The sequence below is a fragment of the Theobroma umbraticum genome, unplaced genomic scaffold, assembly GCF_002168275.2.
Source record: "Theobroma umbraticum cultivar Fairchild unplaced genomic scaffold, ASM216827v3 scaffold_147.0, whole genome shotgun sequence".
NCBI lineage: Eukaryota > Viridiplantae > Streptophyta > Magnoliopsida > Malvales > Malvaceae > Theobroma > Theobroma umbraticum.
In genome coordinates, this window is record NW_018397259.1 from 7,400,100 (window position 1) to 7,417,147 (window position 17,048).

General features: G+C 34.3%; 3 protein-coding genes across 4 annotated transcripts; all 3 read right to left on the minus strand.

The window, feature by feature from the left end:
• Positions 1-136: 136 nt before the first annotated feature.
• LOC110415940 (Tetratricopeptide repeat (TPR)-like superfamily protein) lies at positions 137-6,078 on the minus strand. The gene is made up of 5 exons (XM_021427732.2): positions 3,787-6,078; positions 3,461-3,692; positions 1,418-1,468; positions 646-865; positions 137-470 (listed from the first exon to the last, which is right to left on the minus strand). The coding sequence occupies exon 1, from the start codon at positions 5,883-5,885 to the stop codon at positions 4,077-4,079; it is 1,809 nt and encodes a 602-aa protein (XP_021283407.1). The 5' UTR covers positions 5,886-6,078; the 3' UTR covers positions 137-470; positions 646-865; positions 1,418-1,468; positions 3,461-3,692; positions 3,787-4,076.
• Positions 6,079-6,381: 303 nt separating this feature from the next.
• Positions 6,382-10,727, minus strand: APY2 (apyrase 2). The gene is made up of 9 exons (XM_021426177.2): positions 9,971-10,727; positions 9,137-9,265; positions 8,991-9,047; positions 8,806-8,898; positions 8,084-8,289; positions 7,778-7,869; positions 7,245-7,459; positions 6,969-7,158; positions 6,382-6,860 (listed from the first exon to the last, which is right to left on the minus strand). The coding sequence occupies exons 1-9, from the start codon at positions 10,289-10,291 to the stop codon at positions 6,751-6,753; spliced, it is 1,413 nt and encodes a 470-aa protein (XP_021281852.1). The 5' UTR covers positions 10,292-10,727; the 3' UTR covers positions 6,382-6,750.
• Positions 10,728-11,255: 528 nt separating this feature from the next.
• LOC110414774 (aquaporin SIP1-1-like) lies at positions 11,256-14,461 on the minus strand. Of its 2 annotated transcripts, XM_021426180.2 has the most exons (4): positions 13,933-14,461; positions 12,834-13,106; positions 11,856-12,006; positions 11,256-11,524 (listed from the first exon to the last, which is right to left on the minus strand). In XM_021426180.2, the coding sequence occupies exons 1-3, from the start codon at positions 14,227-14,229 to the stop codon at positions 11,857-11,859; spliced, it is 720 nt and encodes a 239-aa protein (XP_021281855.1). In that variant the 5' UTR covers positions 14,230-14,461; the 3' UTR covers positions 11,256-11,524; position 11,856. The 2 variants fall into 2 exon arrangements, with proteins under 2 accessions (XP_021281855.1, XP_021281854.1); XM_021426179.2 differs by lacking the exon at positions 11,256-11,524 and having other exon boundaries at positions 11,695-12,006.
• Between the last annotated feature and the right edge of the window lie 2,587 nt (positions 14,462-17,048).

Here is a 17,048-nt window from a genome sequence, read left to right on the forward strand (position 1 = left end):
CTTCTTGGCAATCAAACCTAGCACGGCAGGGTTCTAAGAACATAAAACAACAAAACAAAAAAAAAAAAGTTCCTATGTCTGGGGAGAAGACTTCCAGGGTTCTATGATATAATGAAGCCAAAAGGTGGTTGATCTTCAATGGAGAGGTGCCAAATTGGGACAAAAGGAGGACGAATAAGACAAACAGGAGAAAGAGAGATGGGGTATAGGGGCATATGCTAAAGAATAATAAGTATGACAAAAGGAGTTTATGATTATCCACAAATTTTTTTTTGGAGACTCTGATATTTATCCTTCAAAGATGCTTTTGTTTGGCTGATGAGCTTTACGTTCAGTATGTTCTCATGCAAAGAATAGGATTCATGCTTTGAATCTTATGTCATATATGACGTAAAACAAAAGTACCTGGGAATTCAAGCTTTCTTGCCCTCAACTTCCTTTAGTTTCCATGTACTAGGTAACTTGTTCAGCTGAAATTCAAATACTCACATGTCAAAATGTCAATGAATATATTATATATATCGTCCCTTGATTATGTAGCCAATGGTTTTCTTCAAAGTTTCTATTTTCTCAGCTTGCAGATAGACATCAAAGAAAAAGTAGGAAACTTTAAGTCAAGCCAATATGAGAAACCAAATGTGTTACCTCCTTGATTGCTGATAAAAACGGTCAATAGCATCTCTTTACTTAGTTGTGAGAACCTTGACTTTTGATTTACATGTAGGGAGAGGAAAAATTTAAGACCAACCAAATGGTGGAAAAGAAAAGGAGCAATCACATGGTTATCCCCTCCTTTTCAAAGTTCATCCTTAGCTTAACATAGGCCCAGGGTAGCTTTACTTCCTACCCCAGATGAACGTGCAATCTGTCATCACATCAAGTTGTTAGGGATCTTTGACTAAGAATGGGATAATCATACAAACATACAAGTTAGACTAGTCAAAGGTATGGATGGCATGTAAGAATACGCATCAGCTAGCTAAGTTCCAAGTGTGAAAAAGTCATGAAAATGACCCTCTGTAGTTTTCCACGTGTAGTTCACCTAATCTATAGGCTAGTAGTTATCTCATGTCAAATGGAAATGCACCAGCTTTTCCCATCTGAGGCACCGCACCACATAATGAGTTACGCCTAACTTGTAACTAAAATCTAAAGTCAAGAACTCACAGACCATCATCTACTCTCTCACAGCCATAAGTACCACACAGAATAAATGTTTTCGGTTTTCTATAATGTTAAATTTTAAAAACATCCTATCTAGAGTTTTCTTCTTCAACTTTTCATTCTCATTTTTTCCATTTTCCTTGCAGCATGGGATGCTGCTTCATCCACACTCCTGTTCACATTCACTAGTTAAATTTATGTGCTACTAGAATTGAGAAGACAAAGAAAACTAGAAAAAGAAAAGATTACTTACTTTGAACTGAAAGAATGTAGGGAAAACTAAGTAACTCTGCCATTGATGAAGCTACAAAGATGTCAAAAGTAGCTTTGATGAGCATTTAATTTCACTACCAAGCTCAACAGCAGTACAAACTAAAAGCAAGTGCTTCTTGGATCAACTTGATCTCAACAGGCTGCTTGAGATCTTAATTTCAAATCAAACTTCAACATCCATACTTTTAATCTATCCATTGTCAGACCAGATTTCAAGGAAATTCCCAATAACAGAAGAAGGACTGCCAGCTTAGACTAGTATGACACATAATGACGCATTAAACAGTCTTAAGGTTGACTAATCAGTTTCATTGGCACATGCCTTGCTGGATGAAAGACCTTTCCAAGTAAGGATTAAATGGCTAGAAGGTCAGTGGCTATTACAGTATAAGAATGCTTGTAGTCAAGAAACAACACATTTGGAAAATGCAAGTGGGTACATTAAGAAAATGGAGACCCTGAAGGAGCAAACACAAGTCTGAACGGGATGTGAAGAATTTGGGCTGTGAGACAATATTCAGTAAAGTCAATGGTGTGAGAATATGCATAATGACTATTGTCTCAATATGTAGAATTATACATCTGTATATACAGACGTAAGAAAGTACATGTTAGTTAATAAGATTTTAACAGACCAATCTCAACCTTACTCTCCATTAAATCAACTACTTAAATGTAGAGATGCAAAGTCAGCTGGAGGACATTGGGTGCAACCACTATCATTTTTCCTTCAATGCAGGGAGTAGTTGAGGGAAGACAAGCACAATCTGATTTATAGTAAGACACATGAAAAAGCTAGGGAAATTTCAGACTTCAAAATGACACACATGATGCTAGGTCAAAGCCAGAAGAGGAATAAAGGAATGAGAAAGCCTAAAATTAGTCTTTCCTGGCAACAAGATGCAGAATAAACATCAGAGAATGACACAGGCCGAAAATATTTAATTTCTAAAGCATAATGCAACATCTTCAGCAAGAGCATGATAGTGGTACTCAATTACAAATTTTTTAAAGTAGTTAAGCAAGAGACGAGGACACTTTATTCAAAAAAGAAACCAAGAACCACCAAGAAGTCAATCAGGTGATACAAAAATGTTGTAGCATTTTTTAAAATTTTCATCACCACTGTCCGTGCATCTCCTTTCAAGTGTCTATTCCTATGTCCTACTGCTACAATGCTGCTACCATGGATTTTTTAAGGGTATCTTTAAACACTCAGTAAAATCAAGAAACATGAGATGCAAATTGAGGTGCCAAATTAAGCGAGAGTATTACATTAGTAAATATCCCTTACATTCAAAATTTGACACATGATCATTCTTTTAACATGTCATCTTAATTTTCACTTCTATCAAGGCTCACTAATGATTGGTAAGGTTAAGATGAGATGTATCTAGCTTTTAATGGAAAAGCTATTAGCTAATATAGAACCACTGTTTCATAAGTTTCAGCCAGGTCTTGTATAAACAGCATTTGTTTTGAGAACATTTAGGTATATTCTCGTAATGACTGATTCTACACTTAAAAAATGAATTTTAGTGTGATTAGCAACATCATGCATGAGGCAACAGGGCCCACTAAACATTAAATAGCTCATCTATTAGCATTTTCTACACATTGACAAAGGTTTCTTCATCTATTTTCCCTTTTTCTGGAATAAGTCAGAAACTTTATTTATCCAAAGATGTTGCAGAAATACCGAAGCATGTATGGTAGTTTTCTCATTGATCCTAAGGAGTGGCTACTATCCAAACCTTAGTATCAAAAGCATTTCATGAGTTCTGGAGATTGTTTATATGATTCATAAATCCAAGTTAAAATAGCTGTGCAACCTTTCATTGTATTTCCTAGGGTTTCGAAGCAATTCTAATTAATTTCCACATTTCCAATGCTTTCTGAAACATTTTCCTTCAAGGCCAAAAAGATGACACAATGAAACAAGGTTTAGTTCCTTGTATCATGGTATCTCATCAAGCATAAATTTTATGAATGCAACTCAAAATTAGTGCCAAGGATGTCTTACAGAAGGTTGTACTACTAGGAGCAGTATAATCAGCATGACAGACAGTGATGAAGCTCGCAACGACGGAACTGCCAACAATCCAGAAACTTGGTATTCATGGCTAAGACATTGCAAAAGTAGAGTTATAGATATCTATCCAACAGTATCCATTTCTTCCTTTGCCAGGACCAATGGTTGTGCTAGCACTCTTGCTCAAGGCCCATAAGACTAAGTAACCACATTTGTATGTTAGCTTCATAGAAAATCATAGTTCAAATCAGGCCAACTACAGTTTTTAGATCCAGAAACAGTTATGATGAGCAGCAAAATAACATGCAACATCTTACCATCCACAAAAGCATATCCTGCGCATTTGACGTAGACAAACAGATGCCCTTCATGGGGTAAGACCCAATTAATTTGAATCAGGGCATGTTTAGAGCCAGTTATTCATGATTCGAAAATAATAGTTCTCAACCACAATATTAGACAGCATTATCAAATAGTTGCAAGGCAATGAGGCGCCCTGTATTGATGTTGGTGATGGAGAATGTCAAGCACTGAAAGGTATCAAAAGGAAACTCAGTGTTGAAGCCTAAAGTCTCATACAAAAAGCACATATTGTGAAGTTTTATGGTTACATGGGAACTGATTGCTCCCAAAATGAAAAGCCCCTTTCTCTGATAACTTTTCTGGTTTCAGGTAGCCTGAGAAAATCTTTCTCCTGATCATATTTCTTCCACTCAACTCCGACCCGTTCATCCAACTGATTATCTAGTAATTGATTATTCTTCAGGTCAGCCATTTGGCGCTCTGCAAATTGCTTACCAGAAACCCACGCCTGAAGCATCTCATCTATCTTTGGTTCTGGCAAGAACTGCTTGTCCTTCATCTCTATATAATATTTGTATGCTTCATCCAGCTTTCCATTTAAAAATAGCCCATGAATCAACACAATATATGAGCTGCGGTCATGACCAACCCCGTTTTCAGTCATCTCATTCCACAGCTTGAAGACATTATCAAACTGGCACCATCGACTAAACTTTCTTATCAGCATGATGTAAGTATCATTGGTTGGTTGACAGCCCATTTTTCTCATCTTCTCCAAGAGCTCAAACACTTCTTCCCCATTTCTTAGAATACGAAAGAAAACATGGTAGGTCCGAATTGTAGGTGAGAGGTCCCTTTGCAACATCTCATCAAAGACTTGTCTAGCCTCATCTATCTTCCGGGCTTTGCATAAAGGCTTGATCAGTGAATTATAAGTAACAACATTTGGAGCAATACCTTTTTCTTCCATAGTTTTCAGAAGATTGATAGCCTCTTTTACATGCCTAGCCTTTGCAAGAGCATGGATGACTGCATTGTAAACCTTCCTATCTGGTTCAATCCCCATTCTTTTCATCTGGCTGAAGAGCTTAAGTACCTTGTGAAGATTACAGGCTTTAGAGTAGCAGGACATGACACTTGCATATGACACAACATCATGTTGAACACCTCTCTTGCTCATCTCCCTCCAAACCCTCTCTGCCTGACGTGGACTACCAATTGCATTACACCATCCGTTCAGTATAATATTAAAACTCTTAATATTAAATGGGAAGACATCCTTGTTACAAAACATCAGATGCTCAGCATCCTGCACATTTTTGTATCGACAAAGAGCAGACAACAGACTTTGAAACTCCTCAATCCCCACATCAAATTTAAACTTTTTATACGCATAAAAAGTATTTATAGCCCTCCCCACATCGTGCACAGCACAGTAACGCCTTATCATGATCAAGAGAGTCTGCGGTGTTACAAGACAAGGGCCTGCGCAACCTCCTCTCATTTCATCAATCAACGCCCATGCAGTATCAAACTTCCTCATCTTCCCTAGAATAGAAATCATCGAATGGCATTCACGCAGCGAATGTGCATAACCCGGCTGTTTCCCAGCCCATAAAAAGAACGTAAATGCCGCTTCCCAATCATTCCGAATTCGAGAGAGAATCTCCACCACCAACTCGGAGGAAACCCTTATAATACAGCGCTCAAGCTTATTCTTCATTTCAACATAATTACTACCTGTTTCACAGATTACGTCCATAATTGCCTTCACATCCTGAACAGCCTCATCGCTTAAACTTGATCCATTTACACTATTGCCATCAAAATTCTCACTATCTTCACCATCATCATTATCATTATCACCATTTTCATCAAAAGTTTCAATCTTTGGTCCACTTGGGAAACCAATATTTGAAGTACAAAAAGAAAATAACTGAAACGGGAAGCAAAAATTCATGGGGTTGGTATTAGCTACTGTTCTTGTTGTTCCTACTGTTTCAAAGATGGGATTTCGATACTGGGTTGGTTTTAAATGAATTGTTCTTAAATGGATCTTTGCAAAAACTGAAAAAACATAAACTTTCGATCTTGTAAACCTAATTCCCCACATTTGTCAATTGCATAGAAAGTGTTTGAGAGAATGACTGAATAAAGAGCAAACTCCTGAGTAAGCGATTATAAGAGGAGAGCAATAGTTTTATACTTACTGTTTCGATCATTTAACTTCGAGAGTGGAATAAAGCTCTCTTGCTTTGAATCAAGCTTCTTTGCTTTTCTACACCCGCCACTTTCGTTTTTCTTCTCTCTCTGCTTTATATAGTCTCAGGACTCAGGAGGGAGATAAGTTTCCCATTTCCCAAACAGCCCCGGGCCTCTTATGTCCCGCACGTGGCTTAAATCAATTAGACAAGTGTTTTTTTTTATTTTTTTGGAGAAGACAATTAATCAAGCTTTATTTATTATTTAATTAGTAATATATTTCCTACTATTTTCTGAATAAGTTTTTTTATTTGCAAAAAATATATATTTCCACAAAAAGAAGTGAATTCCAGCTCAAATGAGAAGTAAGACAAATGGGGCAAAACCAAAATACGGAGAGATGAAAATTTAAAGAAAATTGCTTTTTACTAGCAAAAAATTAAAAATATTAAGGACACGACCGCATTGGTACTTTGGTATCATAATCTGTTTGTTCCAAAAGGGCAAACTAAATGAACTAATTCAATTAAATCTCTCACAAAAATTATATAAAAAAATAATGGGGACACCTAGTAATAATAATGTAATTACAAATGAAGATGAAATGAAACTCTAGTCTTCGATTATTCCCACCAAAATCTGATTTCCAGCACCAAATGCTGCTGCTTACTTGCACGGTATTGACTGTGGATTTAATTAAGAAACGCCGATGCCTAAGAACCACGAGCCATGTAAAATTTTCCAGTGAGTGATCAAAGCCGCATGACTTGGTTACTTCATGATGATACGGCTTCAATGGCACTGCCTAGTGGCCAAGCAGCTTCCACAAGGGAATTTTGGTATTTCACTTGCTTCACCAATGTAATATCTTGGTAGGGATCAAGGCCTGTCCAGGAAAAAGACAATGGGGGTTGATTGAGAATCCTACAATGCCTCTTGAATACGATCTGAAGCTATGAAGTTACATAACCAAATTAACCAAGTTTAGGCTTACCAAATCCATCGACGAGCAGGGTATACTGGTAAACTAGATCCATGCATATATATGCCAGGTTACTCTCCTCCACATGTTCATATGTTGCTTTAGCATTCGCATACTTTGTTTCGCAAGCGCGCTTAGCAGCATCTGCAAAATATTGAGGCTGAACTTTTGCAACAGGATCAGTGGCTTTAATAAAACCGGCCTGTATGAATAAACAATATAGTTAGCATGGCTAATCAGTTTCTTCTGTAGTTTATTTCATGCAACACAATTCTGGGTGAGAAATACCTCAGCCGCCCTGTCAAAGAAAAATGAAGCAACAAACAGATTCTTCTGTCCATCTCCACCCCCACCGTTCCATACACCACCAAATGTGCACTTCATATGTGTACACGTTTCATTTATTTTAAGAGCCTTGAGAGTCACCCTCCTGCATTCTTCCATGCTTGTGCCTGATGAAGAAGCTGATGCTTTAAATTCTTCTCCTCCATATTTGTAAGTACCTTCAAAAGATAAAATGCAGAATATGTAAGTGCTTAAATGGCGAATTCTGCCAACCAAGGACAGAAAAAAGGATGTTATAATTACTCAAATAATTCCAGTATTCAAGAATTCAAACATTATGAATTAGAGAATTAAACTACAATTTTCAGTGGGAGGCTGATTTCCTGTACTGCCAAAGATCACATTTTCAGTGATCAGAGCATTAAAAAACCTTAGCTACTGAATCTGTCAAGCAAATTGTCATATGCTGCACAAATTATCAAAAGAAAATCAACTTTGAAGAGTTAAAAGTTGCTATCAAACAAATCCAAACATACCATCAAAACCCTCTAAGATGCAAGGGTTGCCAGAATCTTCAGAGACCTTCAAAATTTCAGCTCTAGCTGCCAGTAAGCCATAGTGCAAATAACTGCACGCAAAAGAAAGTATATTAACTAAAACATATGATTATAAATATAGATGGATTTTCATGAGACTACAGAGTTATAACAAATGACTGAATATAGGCACTTCTGACAAAATTGACTTCTGACGGAGTCACAAGCCATAAAATTTCTCTTTTTTGTCATTTCTAATCTCTAATAGAATCATAAAATCAATTTGTCAAAATCAAAGAGGGAAACCTGTGAACATAGAGGTGATATTTTGATCCCTTCAGATTCATTTCATTTACATAATTGTCCTCTCCAGCTGGTACACTTGGAGCCTTTGCAGCAGCATTCTCGGAGATGGCATATGCCATTTGAACAGATCCACCACCAAGATCGACTATGCCAACTGTGTCTGCATATGTCCTTCCCAAATTTCCTAATAGGTAGTTTATCGTCACCTGCAAAACAAGATGGCAGTTAAGAAAGATCCAAATTAGGTCCGCTAGACCAATCAGTTGGAAACTTGGAATGGGTCCTGGTGTTTGACAGTATCTTCTTACTCCCTATAAATGCAGCCAAGTTAACTTCACTGCAAAATGTAAATACTTGCTTCTATGGCAAAATAAGTCTATCTATATGACCATAGCTTTAGAGTATTTCCCTTCATTACCCCAGAGAAGACCCAAAGATTTACCATTTCAATTGACCATCAACCTGAAATCATCTTGAGTAAGACTGATCAAGCTGACTGGCTACAGCATGTAAAGAGTGTCCTCAAGGTAGAGAATCTTAAGAACAATGTAAAATTTGAAGACAATCTACCACAACAAAAGGACCCTGATGAAGAATGCATTAAAATGCATTCTGCTGTAGGCTTGACATAATTTCCCTATAACCAAGCTTGAAAAGGAAGATCACTTTAGGCCCAAAATAAAAGCATAGTATAAAAGTACATGAAATTCAGTATAACATACCCACTCATAAGCACCTTCTTGAGAGCCATCCAGAATTCTGACCCCATTTGCCTCATATTTGAGGGTGCTTCTATCTTTCAGAAGTTCACTAACCTAAATAAGTTCATTAAAAAAACCGTTGGCATGAGAAAATGGCAAAATAAAGCCTGTGAACAAAACCAACATGCTTCCAAAAATAGAATTACCGCATGCAAAATTCTATCAGATGCATCACCTTCTAATGCCCTCAGACCAGCAGTTGCCTACAAAACATTCAAAGTCCAATTCTTCAGAAATTTATGAGACTCAAAATTCACAAACAAGCATGCCCAATGCATCTAGATATACATACCCCAACTCTCACAGGAGTCTTTGATCGCAAATCTAGTGGCACAACACTTTCTGCCTTGTCAAGAAGAGTACGTAATGAATTTGCTGCAGCCTGTGGGTCTTTAGCATAGAAGCTCAAACCTGGTTTGATCTACAACAAAACAAACCACAAAAAACCAATTAATACATGGAATACAATCACATCAAATTCAAGTAAAAACTTCTTCCACAGTATGCAAATAAAATGGCACCTTGAAAAAATACCAGCCAATTGATGGTAGAACCTTCTCTTTTTGTTCAAATTCAATTAAACTTCTCTTTTAGAGCATACAAAGTAAAATCTTACTTTAAAATATTTGAACCAAGCCATGCCACAAATATTGAATAAAGGCCACTAATATAGCTTTTCTTTTGAATAAGCTGGAAAAAAAAAGGCAAAGATTTACAAAATTACCACTTAAGCTATCATTTTAAATCATAATTCTCACTCAAAATCCAGATTTAAAACAACACGTATATCCTCAAATTCACATTCCTACCAATCTAAATTTCACCTCTAAAAATCAACAAAAATCAGGGAAAAACATAAAAGAAAATATCTAATAAATGCCACTGACGTAATATAAAAATTGGGAAAAAAAATTATATTGCTATATATATATTGCTTCTAAAAAATTAACAAAAAGTTATTAAGAACATAAAAAAATTACCTGTTTTAAAAGCTCTAATTCGTAGCAAATCTATCTAAAAATACTATTAAATCACCAATCAAATGATCAATATTAAAGCTACATTCCAAGCAAATATAAATTTCGCCTCTGAAGGAATTACTAAAAAATTGTAAAAAAAAATTTACCTGTTCAAAAAGCTCTAATTCAGAACCAATTGGAACAAGATCCAAATTCTGATCAAAACAATAAACATGAACTCGACTCCCGGAACTCCCTGCATCGAAAATCACAGCATAATTCCTATTCCCTCTCGAATTCGCCCCTACTTTCCTGATATTTAACTCGGCCTCCTGCACCACGGCCTCATTTGACGCCGATTTTCCCGGCATCACGTACAATACGAACGTTATGAGCACGATAGGGATGGAGATCACCAGCAAGACGCCTCGGTACTTGTGGATCTTGTCGGAGATGGACTCGTGCCTCGCCATTGACCGCTTCATCATCTTTTCAATGTGATCGGTGGTGCCGTTTCCGGTGGGGGATTGTGAGCCTCCGGCTGAACCAGACTCGAGAAGCTCGGCAGAGGATGGCGTTCGGTACCGGATCTGGCCGTTGCCGGTGGTAGTCGGTAATGGCTCCAGATCTTCCAGCTTTTTTAATTTCGGAATTTTCGAATTTATAGGAAACGTAACCTTAATGAAAAAAAAAAGAAATTAAATGGTGAAATTAAGTGATATTGAAAGGATTGGGAGAGGAAGGGAAATGTTGATCATGCGATAAAGAGAAAGGGAGTGAAAAAGAAAAGAAGAGAAAGAGAAAGAGAAACAGAGAAACGTAGTGGAAAAGTGCTGTACATATAAAATGTGGAGTGATTTTGGGAGGAAAGGATGGGCTATTAGATTAAGGAGGAAGAGAATTTTTTTTTCTTTTTTTTCTCTCATTTCCTTTTATACTGTACGTAAAGTGGAGCATTTATAATTCCTTGACGATCTAGTTTTTAACCTTTTTTTTTCTTTTTTCTTTTAAAAAGGGGAACTGAAAATTGAAAGTTTTCCTTTTTTTCTTTTTCTTTTTTATTTTTGGGTGAGAAACTATTAGTCGATTAGTATTTTTTTGTCCCACAAAAAAAAATTGTCTTTTCGGAGGATATAAAATAGGATTTGGTGATAATTACCAAGCAAGGGCTTGTTTTGTTTACATAAACATCATTAAAATATTTTATAAAATTATAATATAGTTAGAATTTAATTTATTTGGTTCAATTAAGATGTTATATTTTATATTTTAAATTAAATAAATTTTTATAATCAACGGTATTAGATAAAATTAACATGTGATGGCAAATATGATATTTATTTAATAAAACACAGTTTATTATTGTTCCTTTCAGAAGTTGGAAACAAAACAGAGTCTGAACTTTATATATATTCTTCTCTTGTAGATATGGTTTTATGTTATCAAATTATTTACTGGAATTCGTTTTTCGCTTTGGTCTTGACTCTTGACAATGTCTGCTGAATCAAATATTGGGGTCAACAAAACCTAAGTGATGGGAACATTCATTTCTTTTAAGCATTCAAACTGAACACAGTAATTCAGAAGAGATCAAACTTTTACCCTGCAAACTTGTGATACTACTACTTATGTAAGAGAATTCTCCACTGAATTCATGAAGGCAAAACTGGCAAATTTTGTGTAAGCTGAGCCCTGTTTTCTTGCGTCCTGCATTGCTAGGCCTGCAAATGACAGACACGAGTAACCATCTGGTTCAAACATGTTCAAGTCTTTTCGCAATCTTCACCATATCAGATATGTGTCTGACATGAGTATATCGATAAAATTAAAGAGTTGAGGCAGTATATTAGTCAGATATGCACAACATTCGCAGCAAACCAAACACGAGAAGGCAGAAAAAGGTGCTACACAGCAAGAATGTTTCATTCATACTATCCTCAAATGATGGAGAAATTAATAGTTGACTAGAAAATTTGAAAAACGAACTGCTTATTACATAAACATTGAGCTTATCTATTGTTGTTGATGGCAACACGAGCTTTATAAAGTCACCTTAGGCCTTCTTCACCTTCACCGGTGATGGGGGGAAGAAAAGTCGGAAGACCCAGGCAGCTAATATAGCTCCAATGAATGGACAGATCCAATAAACATAAAACTGATCCCATGTGTTGTGCCAGTTGTTCACATATGCCCAACCAAAGGCCTGCAAGATGATTCACGATTAATAATGCAATTCTGGACATTACCAGAGAAAACTGGTTACTTTTTCAAAAAGAAAAGTAGGAAATCAAAAGTTATGAACTTATGAACTTTTAAGGAGTGAATTAAAAGGCAAGGAAGTACATACTTAATAAGATATGTAATTACATAGAGAACAACTTTATTGAATAGAAGGTGTAATCAGGAATCAAGGAAAAGATTGCAATAAGAAAGAAACAGAGAAAGGTCAACAAAAAGAATTAAACATTAAAGGACGAAACAAAAAGAGTCCTTGCTTCACTCTTCACTAAGCTACTTGCTTCAATGGAAATAGACCAGAACATGCAATTGCATCGAATAGACTGGCATGCATTAATCCTAATGATAAAAAAAGCATATTAACAATTGCAATTGCTATATACTTAAGCCAAATAACAATGTTACAAGGACCTTAAATCATTATGATCCAGAAACTAGTAGAAACTCAGTCTACATACAAACCAGGACAATCCAATACCAACAAATATTACAAAAGCATCACAAAAAGAAGGAGGAGCAGGGTACAATCATATTCCTAATCAAAGAAGCAGTAACAAGCAAGCCAGACATAACCCAAATCGGGAGAGTAGTTAAACAGCTGCATATACTTCAGGTGCTTCAAAAAGGAATAAACTCTCATGTAGCAATTTATTTATACTACATAAAGGAAACAATGAGACACAAAAGCTTAAAAACCTTAGTATTATCACGGCACTGCGTGTCTTTGACAAAATTCAAAACAGAACAACATACGGAAGTAGAACAGGTAAAGAGAAAGTGCCAGCGACTTACATTGGCAGGATTCATGGATGGTCCAGTGTAAGAGGTACCGGCCAGAACAAATGCTACAGTCGCAATGGCAAGCAACCATGCCTTGAACATTTCACTGTGTGGACCTCTAAGAATGATTAGAAGAACAGCAAAGGTAATTAGAAAAGTCAACAACCCCTCAGCAATGGCTCCAGTGTGTGTATCTACATGCAAAGATGGTCCCCCTATCATGTGCTTGTACTGTTCGGGTATCACCTCCGTGATTGTCAGGGCACCGCCCACGGCACCAGCTGCCTGCCAGTGAGACATTTTATTTTCGGTAATGCATCATAACATAAAATTATTGTTCAGTATGTTTTTCAACAGCTTAAGATGCCATTATTCTCCCTTGCAAAAATGGAAAAACAGGGCAGAAAATCTAACATAAATCCTTCTTTGCAATGCATCATTCTGTTCAGTAACCACTGGGCATTCTAAATCTGCGTTGCTCATTTTGACTTTCTATTCCCTTTTTCCTGGCACACTCAAATCTCCTTTACTGAGGGAGAAGAAACCCTTAAGAGAAAAGGAAATAGACAGGGGAACATCTCACATTTACAGCTTTGTAGAGCAATAAAGTTTAAAAGGCACTTAAAAATGCAAATTAAAAAACAAAACAAAAGTGAAAAAAAAGAAGAAGAAAAGGAATGTTAAACCCATGTGAGCAAAAGGCACACACACCAAAAAAGACTGACTACAAAATAATAAAAATACTGAATATTGGAAAGTAAAACAAAGAAAATCGATTGAACTAGTAAATTACTGTGGTTTCAGGTAAGGCAAATCTTTGGAATAAAACTATTTTTTTTAAAGCATATTCTACATGACCAGCAAAGAACAAAAATGATTACAGAATCAATCAACTAAGTAATACCTATCAAACGCTTAAAAGATAAAGAAGATTAAACCCAAACAAAAAAAAAAGAATCATATGATTTGATCCAAAAGTTTAAAACAAATGAAAATATGCAAGTAAAAGGAAAAAAAAAACAGCAGAATCCAGGTCAAATACAATAGAATTCCATCAGAAAACCAAAACCCCACATAGAAAAACACAAAAAGATGACAAATTGATTTTTACCTGAGCTGGGAACCGGAGCGCCATGGAGATAAGGCTATCGTCACCGACCCCGGCGGCGTAGAAGGAGGCTGTACCAGCAGGATTAAAGCTAGCCCCACCAAGATATCCACAGATAGTATTAAAGATGAAAACGAAAACGAAAATGATGAGAGTGGTGATAACAACAGAAGCCCAAGTTACGGTTTGGACACCAATGGCAGTGGCTATCAAGGAAGTTAACAAACCGAACGTCGATGCAAAAAACACCCACATGAAAGTAATCAACATGTCCCCGATTGCCATCTTTATCGGACCCATGGTGAAGAATTTGTATTTGCTTTGCTGGGTTATTTTGTGAGAATTTTGTAGCCACAAGCAGATAGAAGGAGGAACGGGAATGGGCTGTGCTACAAAAGAATGATTGTTGGGTTGTTTTACCTTTTTCCGTTTCTGCGGAGGGGAGAAGTAGAGTTGAGATGGGAATGGGATTTTTTTGGCCAATGCCGGCAGATGTCTCCAAGTCTTGCGCAGTTGCTAGGAAAGTAGTTTTCTTTTCTATTCTTTTCTTCTAACCTTTTACTGCTCTCCAACCCATACCTGGTGAGTCAGCTCAGTATTTGTCTTTATCCTAATTAATTATCCATTTTCTAGATCTCGCTTAAGCCCAAATGCATTCCAATTATTTGATTAATAATAATAATAATAATTAAAACTAATTCAAATACAACTCAAAACAAGTATTTTTGCCAACAAGTTCTTTGGTTTTTGCTAAATATTTTTCAAACTTTATTTACGTTATTAAGAGATAATTCTGTTAAATATTTTAAATTTCATGTTTTCAACTACCTTCTTGAAATTTAAATTTAAAATTAAAACTTTATGTTTTGATAATCCAAAGGTTTTGAAATTATTGAAAATTTTCGAATTCATGAAGGTGTTTTATATGATTATCATACATTCATTTAATAATTATATTAGGTTATTTGTAGAGGGTAAAATTTGCACAATGTACAAGCAAAAAATGATTTTATTTTTTTAGATACTACTTTATTTTCCCTTATCTGTCTCCTATGTAATCATTTTGAGATTAAATAATTGTCTACTTTCAAAGTCTCAAGCTAAATTCATATATTAATTAATATGATTTACACCCTTTATATATTATAATATATATAATTAATAAGATTTTATATGGAGTTTTATATCAATTTCTGTAACTATATTAATCAATTTCCGTAAATATTACAAAAAAATTAAATATAAAAATAAAATTTAATATTAAAAATTATTATTTCAAATTTGGATTGTGAGTACCCTATAACCATTATGGGTAGTAGTTTTACTATCTAAATTTTATCCAAACCCCATTATAAACTACTTTAATCTTATTTAATCAAATCTTGTACTGTAAGATATATAATTATAAGTACTCATTATCATCCCTAAACATACATTAAATTCATCTATATATAATTTATTTTTTATAGTGCCGTTTATAAGGTAATGGATTTGGCATTTTGAAAAAAAAAGTAATAAATAATTATATTAAAAAACTTTTTTTCTTTTATATTTAAAAAAAGAGCCATATCACAGATTTTCATTTTATCCTTAGGATTAGGCAACTTAAAACTGAGATATGGGATGGTTGCAAAATCTTTTACCTTATCCTTTTCCAAATCAAAGGGTTTGTTTTAGGATTCATTTTATCAATAGAAATCATTAAATTAAAATAATGCCTCATAATAATAGTTATCATAAATATTAAGAGTGATATTAACCCCAAAATGAGAATAATTGTGAAACATTATCCTCAAATTCTTTTCCCGTTTTCAATTGAAAATCATGCCAAGCTCGAGTATACTTTACAACACAATCTTAATAATCTTATATAACTTTCACAAAACCTAAAAATACAAAATCGATTAATTCGGTCTATTTTAGTTTTGATTTTTTTTCAATTAACTGAACTTTAAATGACCAAAAAATATGTAATTTGTGGAAATTAAACCTATAACCTCTTAACAAAACCGAACACTCTACCACCTAAGTTAAGACAATTTGTTTTGTTTGAATTGCTACTTTAAACCCTTTAAAATTAATTAAACATCAATTATTACATTACAAATAATCATTCATAATCTGAAATCATGTAAAGTCTAATCAAAATAGTATATGAAATCTATATTAATTAATAGGTGATATACTCTTATATAATATTTTATTGTAATTGAATAATTACAAAATTGTAAATAAAATGCTCTTGATTGGTTTCCATAATTGAGCAGCATAGTCCAATCATATACTTACAAATGAATTGGATCAAATAATCAAACTCCATTTATATGTTGCTTGGATTCGAAGTTTAAGGCTGTTTTTTCATTTGTGATAATAAGAGATAATTTAAACAATTATTTGATTTTTGACACCCACTATATGGATATATTTTCATTATTTTTTATAATAAAGTTTAAAAAGGTAAATACGGAAATTGATTAGATTTATTTTATTTGAATTTCGTCTTATTTATGCATATTATTTTCTTAAATTAAATAATATAACTTGAAGGAACGAATTAAAACTCTTTCATCTTACTTTAATTTTTATTAAAGATATTTATCACACAAAATAATTAAAGAGTTTTACTTATTTAAAAAGTTGAATTTTATCTTTTTTTAAATTAATAATAATTAATCAGTTTAATGGTAAATTAAAAATTTGAATCATAATTGGATTTATTGAATGATTGACTTTTTTCGAAAAATATAAATATTAGATATGATTTAAAAGAAGATGAGGATAAAATCAAAAACCTTCCTTAAAATATTTTAAAGGGATATTTGGTCTATTTTATTTCAAAATGTTGTTTTTATCCCTGATTTCTAATACTGTTAGTCTTAGTCAACAAGGAAAAAAAGTAAACCTAATATTACATAAGTGTTTTAAGACATAAATATCTTTTATATATGTTTTTTAATTTAAACATATTTTCTTTTGAAAAAAAATCTACTCAACGATTCCTTTAAAACTTTAATAAAAAAATTAAAAATTATAATTTATATAGTGTAGTAATTTTTAAAATTAATAAAAGGTAAAATTATCATTTAAATATTATCACGTTATTAAACAAACAAAAATAT